Here is an 11541-nt window from a genome sequence, read left to right as displayed (position 1 = left end):
GAAAGACATAAACCATGGTCTGTGTTAGCCGGTGATGACACAGGCAAGGTCCACTATATTCTCTTTTACAGAGTATCACCACAGGCTACCTTCCTTTTTCAGAGGACATTCTTTTCCTCTGTAGAAGAGAATAGAGTTGTCATGAATGTTTTTCCTAATGTAAATGCCTTAACATGGGAATGCTTGGGGGATCCCAAGTTGGAAAACAAAAACATTTTATGTTGAAATCAATACATTTATTTCAAAAGCCAATTCAAAACAAATATTTTTATTATGAATTTTCTAGCTGAAACTTTTGTCAAAATCCACATTTTCCCATGGAAAATTTCTATTTCAGCACAAATATATTTTTAAATGGGAATTTTTTTCAAACAATTTCAACCAGTTCTAATCCCTAGCAAGTTGGACAGATGGATGGACACATGAATCCACTTCTTAAAACACAGTTTATCTACTGTAAAATTTAAATTATTCTAAGCAATATTAATCTGTTATAGCAAGGAAGGCTTAGTAAATCAGGAGTAGTTATCTTACTGCAGTAAAATGTGTATATATACTGTATTAAATCTCTTGAATTCAATGAAGATTGAAATAAGTCAGAAATTGGAACAGTTGAACCTAGGCAAAACCATAAATGCTTACCATAGAAATTAAAGTTGAAAAGACCAATTGTCATCTTTTCCCATTGATTTCAATAGAGAGTGATTTTTTTTTCCTGTCCTAATTTCTCTCACTTTCTACCTGTTAGCAGGAAAATGATAGGCTCCATGGAATACTCCTCTCCTCTCTAGTTTAACTATATAATGTTAATTTTAAAAGACCATAATTTTGAAACGCATTCTGAAATCCTCTCACTGCCACCCATGGCGCCCAGCTAGTGTGCCTCAACCCAAACCTGAGAAGCAGGACTTTGATAGCTGACAAAGTTATTCTATCTCTATAGCTGTAGAGAGGAAGGAAGGTCCAATGGTTACTGAGGTAGTCTGGGACATGAGAAACGTGAGATTAATTCCCTACTGTGCTGCAGACTTCCTGTGTGATCTTAGGCAAGCCATTTAGTATCCCCATGTCTGTTTCTGCTGCCTATAAAAATGGCAGAAATACCCCCACAGGAGGTAAATACATTAAAGATTGTGAGGTGCTCAACTACTACAGCAATAAGTGCTGTTTAAGTAGCTAAGAGACAGCTACCTAGGTCAGTCCTTGGTATCAGTCTGGCAGCAGGTGTGTTTAATTGTTGTTGTAAAATAGTACAAATATTAGTATATAAACAGAGCTAGGCTCAGCCCATCACTCATATAGTGACCTAATCACATAGGACAGTTAGCAGCCACAAGTTATCAGCCCTTTTCAGTTACTCATATTGTCCTGGACTGGATTCGAATTGGCAGAGTGACCTAATCTGTACGGCTTTATATCCCCTTTTCATTCCTTTATTCTAACCAATCCCAGGGTCTTTCAGCTTTAAGACAGAAAGATCCTCTTCAAAAGCAACAAAAACTGAACCAAAGCAGCCACATAAAATATACAAAACACAACTATTTGAGCAAATGTCCTTTCAAGATGATGTATCACAAGCTTCAGTATTTATATTACTTCTGAGTAGAAATATCAACCTTTTACCTTGCCTTGATTCAGCCTGAACAAACCTGAATAATACGTAATACAGGTAAATGGGAAGGCAAAAGCCCAACAGCAGGGATCTGACAAATTTTTTTTAAGAGAAAAAGAGAATACACTATTTTCTAGATAGAAATAATAGTTCCTCCTTATCCACTCATGGATTTCTTTGAACTCATGTAAAAGGAGTAATTCAAGCAGTTTAACATCATGCAATATCATTTTTATCCTTCTCTCAAGTCAATAGGTAAGTTACTTTCAGGTTTATCTGGCATATTGAGAAGCAGTGGTGAAGCATTGCTGTGAAACAGAGCTGTACTTGCTGTTTCATCTGGATCAATGTATTTCAGCTTCTGGCACTCACTTTTCATGGTTTGAACTTTCTTGTCATATCTCTCAAGGCAACATTTTATGGTGTATTTGAAAATCAGATAGCTCAGTTCACTTACATTTAATACAATGCACAAGCACGAAGTCACCACCACAAAATAGAGGAAGACTTTCTTCTCTGTGGGCTTGGAGATATAGCAATCTACAGTGTTAGGACATGGCCTCATGTCACACTTCACAAGGCGTGGCACGTTGAATCCACCATACAACGTGTAAAACAAAACCAGGAAACCAATTTCAAATCCTGTTTTGAAAATGAGGCTGATGAGATAAGTACACAGCAATCCACCATCCATGCTCCCTGGGGTCTTGTAAAGTTTCTTTTTGTGTCGCTTTTCCCTGCTCTCTCGATAGGCAACATGGAGAACAACCAAAAGAGAAGGGGTAGAGACCATGATCAGTTGCAAGGCCCAAAGCCTGATCTGGGAAATAGGGAAGTAGTGGTCAAAGCAGACGTTTTCACAACCCGGTTGCCTGATGTTGCACTCAAATTCCTTCTGTTCATCCTTCCAGACATGTTCTGCTGCCACAACATAGACAAGCAGGCGGAATATAAACACAATAGCCAACCAGATCCTGCCAATCCCTGTTGAATATTTATTCACTCCACTTAGGATGTCTCGCAGGAATCCCCAGCTCATGTCTTTTTCTGAAGGAAGGACAAAATGCTGTAAGAAAGAAACATACGCTTAGAGATTTCTCTTCCTCTGGAGAAAGAACAAAAAACAAATACATCCAAGCTGAACCATATTAGTATAACTAGTATCTAAACCAGCCTAAAATAATTAAGGTCAAAGTGCTGCTCCTAGATCCACATGGCAGATTTTAGAGCTGATATTCGGTACTTCCTATGGTTGCTAATACTGAGACCAGTTTAACAGCAAGTATAGGCAGGCCTAAACCATAGAATCATAGAATCTCAGGGTTGGAAGGGACCTCAGGAGGTCATCTAGTCCAACCCCCTGCTCAAAGCAGGACCAAACCCAACTAAATCATCCCAGCCAGGGCTTTGTCAAGCCTGACCTTAAAAACCTCTAAGGAAGGAGATTCCACTACCATGTTGGGCACTATATCAGACAGTGAGGTTCAGCCTGCTCGAAACATGCTATAAATATAAAGTGGGACTGTTCTGAGTAACATTAAGAGAAATCATAAAAATTTCCTAGGAAAGAATAGTTTGACTATTTTAGGACCCAGGGAGCTGCCAGGAATCAAGGCTAAAACTACCATGTGCTCACCATACGATATAAATTAGAGGGGAAAGGCAACCATAAGGAGTATGGTGTCCATAATTGCATCTTCCACCCAGGCTGCACAGGTGAATCTGTTCTATTATAGGATGTTGCTATTTTTCCTCCCCACCCCCACCCCCTCCAGAGATACTGTATTTAAGTGGAGAAGCAGCTCCAATGACTATCATTAAAAGGTAATAATTTTGCTGGCAGATGTCAATTAGTAGAACAATAAATAATAGAACAATATATCAATAGAGGGAAAAGCTGATATATTGGGTGTGTCTTGAATAATAGCAATTGCAGACATTTTGAGGGTGACCATTGCATATGAAAAAATTATGGGTCAAGAACATCCCAGGTGATGGATGCATTTGGCTCCACAATTTGAAGCATAATGATAAAGATGATTGTAATCTCTCTCCAATATAAATGAATGGAAAATCTTATTTATAAAAGTTTTGGTTATTTTTGGTTTGGTTTCATTTTTTCCCTCCTTCTCACTCTTCTATTGACAGGCTAATATGGAATGGGAGTTACTTCATTGTCCTTCATTACTTTTAGCTAAGCACGTTTGTATTCAAGCAAACATGTCTGAAATCCTCCTCAAAGGTTAATGTCTGTGTGAATGATTAAAATGAACTACTTCTCTGTAAAACAAAGATTAGTTTTCATCATAGGGAGTGTCACCTGGCACATCTGTAAATATTTGCCAACAGCAAATCCATATAATGTCACCCAACAGCCTTTGTGATCCCTTTAAGCAAAGCCAAAATAAGTTGCAGCTGGTAGGCCAAATGTATTGTCAAACGAACAAGCAGGCCTATAAAACCATCAATGTAAGAGGTGTTCTAAGCCCCAGGCTTCTTTCTGTCCTTTGAAAATGGTAGATTTAGTGCTGACATTCATCTTCTCTGTGTTTGTGTTTAATTTATGTTCTGCTACATTCAGACCCTCCCCTCTTTTCTGTGCTTTATGGGGGGTGCACATTTTTCCATGCAGTTCAGTTGCTGTAAAAGGACTATATTTGTCTGCTTTTTATGGATGATGTGCATAAAATCAACAGATTCATACATTATACGGCCAAAAGGGACCACTGTGATCATCTATTCTGATTTCCTGTATAACACATAGGACTTCCCTAAATTCTTACTGGAACTAGGGCATATGTTTTAGAAAAACATCCACTCTGGATTTTAAAAAATGTCCAGCAGTGACAGAGAATGCAGCACAACCCTTGGTAAATTGTTCCAAAGTACGGGGGAGGCACTATACGTAAAAGAAAGCATAGAGTCAAATGAAATAAAACTCTTACATGAACCAAACTGTACCATAGAATCTCTATGGATAGTAAGTCCATGCTTGAATAATAAGAACCTAGTACTAGAGATATACTACCAACCACCTGACCAGGATGGTGATAGTGAGTGTGAAATGCTCAGGGAGATTAGAGAGGCTATAAAAATAAAAAATTCAATAATAATGCTTTCAGCTACCCCCATATTAACTGGACACATGTCAGCTCAGGATGGGATGCAGAGATAAAGTTTCTTGACACCTTAAATGACTGCTTCTTGGAGCAGCCAGTCCTGGAGCCCACAAGAGGAGAGGCAATTCCTGATTTAGTCCTAAGTGGAGCATTAGATCTGGGCCACGAGGTGAATATAGCTGAACCGTGTGAAAATAGTGATCATAACATAAAATTTAATATCCCGGGAGGGCAAGGGGGACAACACCAAAGTAGCCCACTATGGTAGCATTTAAATTTCAGAAAGGGGAACTACACAAAATTGAGGAAGTTAATTAAACAGATATTAAAAGGCACAGTGTCAAAAGTGAAATCCCTGCAAGCTGCATGGAAACTTTTTACAGACACCATAATGGAGGCTCAATTTAAATGTGTAGCCCAAATTAAAAAACATAGTAAGAGAACCAAAAAAGTGCCACTGTGGCTAAACAACAAAGTAAAAGAAGCAGTGAGAGGCAAAAAGGCATCCTTTTAAAAGTGGAAGTTAAATCCTACTGAGGAAAATAGAAAGGAGCATAAACACTGGCAAATGAAGTATAAAAATACAATTAGGAAGGCCAAAAAAGAATTTGAAGAACAGCTAGCCAAAGACTCAAAAAGTAACAGCAAAATTTTTAAGTACATCAGAAGCAGGAAGGCTGCTAAACAACCAGTGGGGCCACTGGATGATCAAGATGCTAAAGGAGCACTCACGGAAGATAAGGTAATTGTGGAGAAATTAAATGAATTATTTGCATCAGTCTTCATGGCTGCCGAGGTGAGGGACATCCCCAAACTAGAGCCATTCTTTTTAGGTGACAAATTTGAGGAACCGTCCCAGATTGAGATGTCATTAGAGGAGGTTTTTTAACAAATTGATCAATTAAGCAGAAAGACGTTACCAAGACCAGGTGGGATTTAGCCAAAAGTTCTGAAGGAACCCAAAAGTGAAATTGCAGAACTACTAACTGTGGTTTGTAACCTATCATTTAAATCAGCTTCTGTACCAGATGACTGGAGAATAGCTAAGGTGATGCCAATTTTTTTTAAAGTTTCCAGAGGTGATCCCAGCAATTACAGGCCGGTGAACTAACTTCAGTACCAGGCAAGCTGCTTGAAACTATAGTAAAGAACAGAATCGTCAGACACATAGATGAACATGAGTTTGGAGGGAGGAGTCAATATGGTTTTTGTAAAGGTAAATTATGCCTTACCAATCTACTAGAGTTCTTTTGAGGGGGTCAGCAAACATGAGTACAAGGATGATCCAGTAGACAGAGTGTACTTAGATTTTCAGAAAGGCTTTGACAAGGTCCCTAACCAAAGGCTCTTAAGCAAAGTAAATTGTCATGGTGTAAGACGAAAGGTCCTCTCATGGATCAGTAACTGGTTAAAGGATAGGAAACAAAGGGTAGGAATAAATGATCCGTTTTCAGAATTAAGAGAAGTAAACAATGGTGTCCCCCGGGGTGGGGGTCTATATTGCGACCAGTACTGTTCAACATATTCATAAATGATCTGGGAAAAGGGGTAAACAGGTGGCAGAATTTGCAGAGGATACAAGACTACTCAAGATAGTTAAGTCCAAAGCGGACTGTGAAGAGCTACAAAGTAATTTCGCACAACTGGGTGACTGAGCAACAAAATGGCAGATGAAATTCCATGTTGATAAATGCAAAGTAATGCACACTGGAAAACATAATCCCAGCTATACATATAAAATGATGGTCTATATTAGCTGTTACTACTCAAGAAAGAGCTTGGAGTCATTATGGATAGTTCTCTGAAAACATCCACTTATTGTGCAGTGACAGTCAAAAAAGCAAACAGAATGTTGGGAATCATTAGGAAAGGGATAGCTAATAAGGTAGAAGATATTATATTGCCTCTATATAAATTCATGGTACTCCCACATCTTGAATACTGAGTGCAGATCTGGTCACCCCATCTCAAAAAAGATATATTGGAGTTGGAAAAGGTTCAGAAAAGGGCAACAAAAATGGTTAGGGGTATGGAACAGCTTCCTTATGAGGACATATTAATAAGACTGGGACTTTCCAGCTTGGAAAAGAGATGGTTAAGGGGAGATATGATAGCGAGCTATAAAATCATGACTGGTGTAGAGAAAGTAAATAAGGAAGTATTATTTACTCCTCATAACACAAGAACTACGGGTCACCAAATGAAGTTAATAGGCAGCAGGTTTAAAACAAACAAAAGGAAGTATTTTGTCACACAAGGCACAGTCAGCCTGTGGAACTCTTTGCCAGACGATGTTGTGAAGGCCAAGACTATAGAAGGGTTCAAAAAAAGAGCTAGATAAATTCATGGAGGTTATGTCCATCAATGGCTATTAGCCAGGGTGGGCAGGGATTCAAAACCATGCTCTGAAGTGTCCCTAGCCTCTGTTTGCCACAAGCTGGGCACGGGGGATGGATCACTTGATGATTACCTGATCAGTTCATTCCCTCTGGGGCACCTGGCATTGGCCACTGTCGGAAGACAGGATACTGGGCTGGATGGACCATTGGTCTGACCCAGTACGGCCATTCTGATGTTCTTATTTCCAAAGGTTAATTACCCTCACTGTTAAAAATAAATTGTGACTTCTTAATTCTAGTCTAAATTTCTCTAGCTTGAACTTTCAGCCATTGGATCTTGTTATACCTTTGTCTGCTAGATTGAAGAGCTTTACATTTATGTTCCCCATGTAGGTACTTATTGACTGTGATTGAGTCATCCTTTAACCTTCTCTTTGTTAATATCATCTTGTGCCAAATAGATAAAACTTAAAATGTGGGTGTTAACAGGCAGGTTGGAGGGCCAGTGGTTAGAGCACATGGCTCTCAGTCTCCTGCTTGGTTGCAGAGCTTCAGACTCTAAGGCTGGGTAGGTAGGGGGACGCGGGCTCTCCCCCTCCATCAGGTCCCAGCCCAGGGCCCTCCCAGCAGAGATTCTAAATCCACTCCCCTGGGCTACTTCCTACCAGTCTGTTCAGTTTAGGGTTTGCCCCCCACCAATCCAATTTGCTGGGTGGCTTGCTCATGGGTTTTGGGCAGGGCCTTGTCACGTTCCCAGGCTCCTTTGGGTGGGGCAGCCCCAATTTGGTGAGCGTGAGCCCCACAATATCTCTGTGGTTTGCTCAGTTACCTCAGGTGCTGGAGACTCCTAGGTCCCATTCAGTCTCCCTGGGCTGGGGAGACAGTGCTTACTCCCAAGTGCCTTAATTGGCTGGCAGGCTAGTGACCCTTCCTCTAGGTAGGGAGGCAGCTAGCTCCTGCCGCTTCACCAGTCAGTCCTGAACTGGGCCAGGCTCCCTCCCTTTTTTCCCCCTCCAGGCCTGGCATTGGCTGTAGGTATAATGGGGTGGGGCTAGCTGGGCCCAAAGCCTTTATTTAACTCCTGCTGTGCTGATGGGTTGGTTCTCTGCTTCATCACACAAACCCTCCCCCATGACACCATTTGGGGTTCCCCCCCATCTGTTCTCCTCTATGCCACGAAAAGAAGTCAGCATTCAAATTGGCTCTTCAAGCCCAGTGTTGAAGGCAGAAGGAAAAGGGCTGGAGGGAGTGGTACTCTCTCAGAATTCGGGGTTTAGTATCCTTCATGGCATGTAGCCAATGTAGGCGGGCATGGTCGGTGACTAATGTGAAGTGAGTGCCCAGAAGGTAGTAGCAGGGCAAGTCTATAGCCCACTTTACTGCCAGTGCCACCTTTTCAATCACAAAGCAGGTCTTCTTGCTTGGGAACAGCTTTCAGCTAATGTACAAGATGGGGTGCTAGTCACCTCACACTAGCTGGCTCTTAGGCCCACATGCGATGCATCGGTGAGTAGCAGGAACTCCTTGGTGAAGCCAGGGCTGTACAAAATGGGTTCTCTGCAGAGTTGGGCCTTCAGGACTTGAAAAGCCTCCTCACAAGCTTTCATCTACATTGTCGTCTAGGTACACAGCAGCGTATTGGCCACAGTCCATTAGTCACTGGACCATGGCCAGGACCCCAGGCAACCCAAAGGACATTGTCTGGAAATGAAAGCGCGGTTGGGAAACTGTCTTTTCCCTGGATTCTGGTGTGAGGGGGATCTGCCAATATCCCTTTGTTTGATCCAGAGTGGTGATGTATTCTGCTTCCCCTAGCTGGTCAAGTAGTTCATCAACACGAGGGTTCGGTGACCGGGAGAGAAGGGAGTAACTGGTCCTAGTTTCAGACATCATAAGGACAAACTTTCGGAGCATTGTCTTTAGTGTTCTGTTTAATCTTTCTACCAGGCCGTCTGTTTAGGGGTGGTGATCAGATGTCCTGAGAGTCTTGATTTTCAGCATTCGGCACAGTTGCTTGATCATCTACGACATAAAGTTCATTTCCTCATCTGTTAAGAGCTCCTGCAGCACCCCAACCTGAGCAAAGATTTTCATCAGTTCAGTGGCCACCGTTTTGGCATTCATAGAATGTAATGGTAGCACTTCCAGGGACCTGGTTATATAGTTTACTATAACTAAAGTGAACTAGTATCCTGCAGTGCTCTTTTCCAAAGGGCCAGCTATGTCCATTCCAATCCGCTCAACTGGCGTGCCTAGTAGTGGGAGAGGGCTCAAAGGAGCTCTCTCTGTTGGCTGAGGGCTGTGATCTGACACAAGTAACAGAAATCCAGAACAAAAAATGGGCTAGAATCCAGGCTAACGTCTTCTCTCTCCCTACATGCCCCTTGAAGGATATGGCATGGGCAAGTTGCATCACCTCCCTCTGTGGGGATCGGGTACCAGAAGCTGATTCCAAACTTCTCCAGTCTGCTGGTCCTTCTCACAGCAATATAGCTGGTCCTCCTGAATTTCAAAGGGTGAGAACACTCCACTTGATGGGGCTCAATGGTCTCCCCATTTACTACCACCATTTGGGTGTATGCTCAGTTCAGCATGTTGTCCACCCATTGTTCCTCTACAGAGTGGGAGAACTGGTTCAGAATCTCTGACTCAGGTAATGGGGGGCCTCTTCATTATGCTTTGATGGGGTCTTGTCTTGCTAGGTTGGCTCAGATGCATGGAATGTTCCCTCACCAGGATCAGGGATCTCCCCTACTACTCTGGTTAAGTATGGGGTCAGCACCACAGCGTATTGGGCTTGGAGCCAGAGGTCTACTACGGCCATCTGCTCAAAGTTTCAAGGAAGGCCTCAGGATCATCATTGGCTCCATCTTGGTAAGTCTGACAGGGGTGGCAGCATGGCTGGTGCGTGAGTCTTCTGTTTGGGGAGGCTTACACATGAGCGCTGGGAGCTCCCTAGAAGTGGAGGGGTCCACCATAGCCCTGCCTCCCCAAGGTCCTGCCCCCATTGACTCTTCCCCTGAGGCACCCCCTGCCCACCTGCCTCTCACTTCTCCCTGCCTCTTCTCCCAAGGCCCGCCCACCCATCACTCACCCCTTTCCCCCATCTCTTCCTCTAAGGCCTGCCTGCCCACCCACCACTCACTTGCTCCTTTCTGTGGTGGAGTGGAGTGAGCAGTGGGTGGGGTCTCAGGGAACAAGGCAGAGCAAGGGTGGGACCTTGGTCCAGGTGTCAGTGGCCCCCCCATTTTTAGGGAGTTTCACTTCCAGCACCCCAAAGGTGATGGGCCAGCACACCTCCAAAGGAAGGTGACCCACGCCACATGGCCAGCCTTTTCTCGGGAGGCTTAGCTTCCACAAGCCTCTTATACGTTCCGCCCATGGGTGGCAGTTGCAGCTGGGGCAGAGTTTGCTGGCTCTGTAGGAGTAGGTGGCCATAATATCGTGACGACCTGCTGGACCAACTGTTGCTGCTGGTTGGCCATTTGCAGAAGCAGTTTTGCTGCTGATGATGGTGGGTGTTTTGTTCGGCCATTGGTTTTAGTAGCTGTTCCATTTCCATTTAGCTAGAGTGCTGGTTGCTTGAGGGTTTCTTTCTCTCTCTTTTTTCTTCAGTTCCCTAAGCTACCTGCATTCTTCACCAACCTGTAACAGGCAGCCTGAGGAGCTGGACAGCCTAGTGGTTACAGCACATGGCTCACAGCCCCCTGCTTGGTTGAGGACCCTCAGTCTCTAAGGCCAGGGGAGTTAGGGGGACCTGAGCCCTCCCTCTCCACTGGGTCCCAGCCCAGGGCCCTCTGTACATCAGCCTTTGAAGAGGGGGGAGCCTCCCTACTTCCCACCAGTCTGTTCAGTATGGGCATGGACCCTCTAGTCTAATTTGCTGGGCGGCTTGCTCCCCATAGGGTCCTCTCTTGTGTTGTGGGTTGTGCCTTACCGCAGTCCCAGAGTTCTCTGGGGAGGGCAGCTGCAAGCTGGGTAAAGGCAAAACCCAGAGTCTATGGGGTTCACTCACTCAGTTACCTCAGGTGTTGGAGACTCCTAGGTCCTCTTTGCAGTCTCCCTTGGCTGGGGAGACAGTGCTTACTCCCAGGGGGCTGCCTTGGCTGGCAGGCTAGTGCTCTTTCCTCTCAGGCAGGAGGCAGCTAGCTCCTGCCTCTTCGCCAGTCAGCCCTGAACGGGGCCAGGATCCCTCCTTTTCTCCCCCCTCCAGGCCTGGCATTGGCTGTAGGATGTGGCTTTCTGGACACAAAATCTCTCTTTAACCCTTCTGTGCTGGTGGGCAGTTTCTCTGCTTCATCACGGTTAGCATGCAATGGGACAGAGCAGGATTTTTTAACTTCCTCTTCTGGGGTAGGATATATATATTACAAATGGAGTTTGAATTTATGGATATTGTATATAGACCGCTACCCCGATATAACGTGACCTGATATAACACGAATTTGGATATAACGCGGTAAAGCAGTGC

At 43.8% G+C, this 11541-nt stretch overlaps 1 protein-coding gene across 3 annotated transcripts in view; it reads right to left on the bottom strand.

Moving 5' to 3' along the window:
• Nucleotides 1-1844: 1844 nt before the first annotated feature.
• The window catches only part of GJB7 (gap junction protein beta 7), a 53315-nt gene continuing 43618 nt past the window's right edge, over nucleotides 1845-11541 (bottom strand). For 2 of the 3 annotated variants that reach the window (XM_039528177.1, XM_039528179.1), the window contains exon 2: nucleotides 1845-2678. In XM_039528177.1, the coding sequence (XP_039384111.1) occupies nucleotides 1845-2678 (834 nt within the window). Of the gene's footprint in view, nucleotides 2679-7899; nucleotides 7998-11541 lie in introns of those variants that run through there. The other variant, XM_039528180.1, reaches the window with a different exon arrangement.

This window comes from Mauremys reevesii, linkage group 3, assembly GCF_016161935.1.
Source record: "Mauremys reevesii isolate NIE-2019 linkage group 3, ASM1616193v1, whole genome shotgun sequence".
Lineage (NCBI taxonomy): Eukaryota > Metazoa > Chordata > Testudines > Geoemydidae > Mauremys > Mauremys reevesii.
The sequence above is the reverse complement of the archived record's forward strand: the minus strand, read 5'-3'. Positions and strand labels throughout refer to the sequence as shown.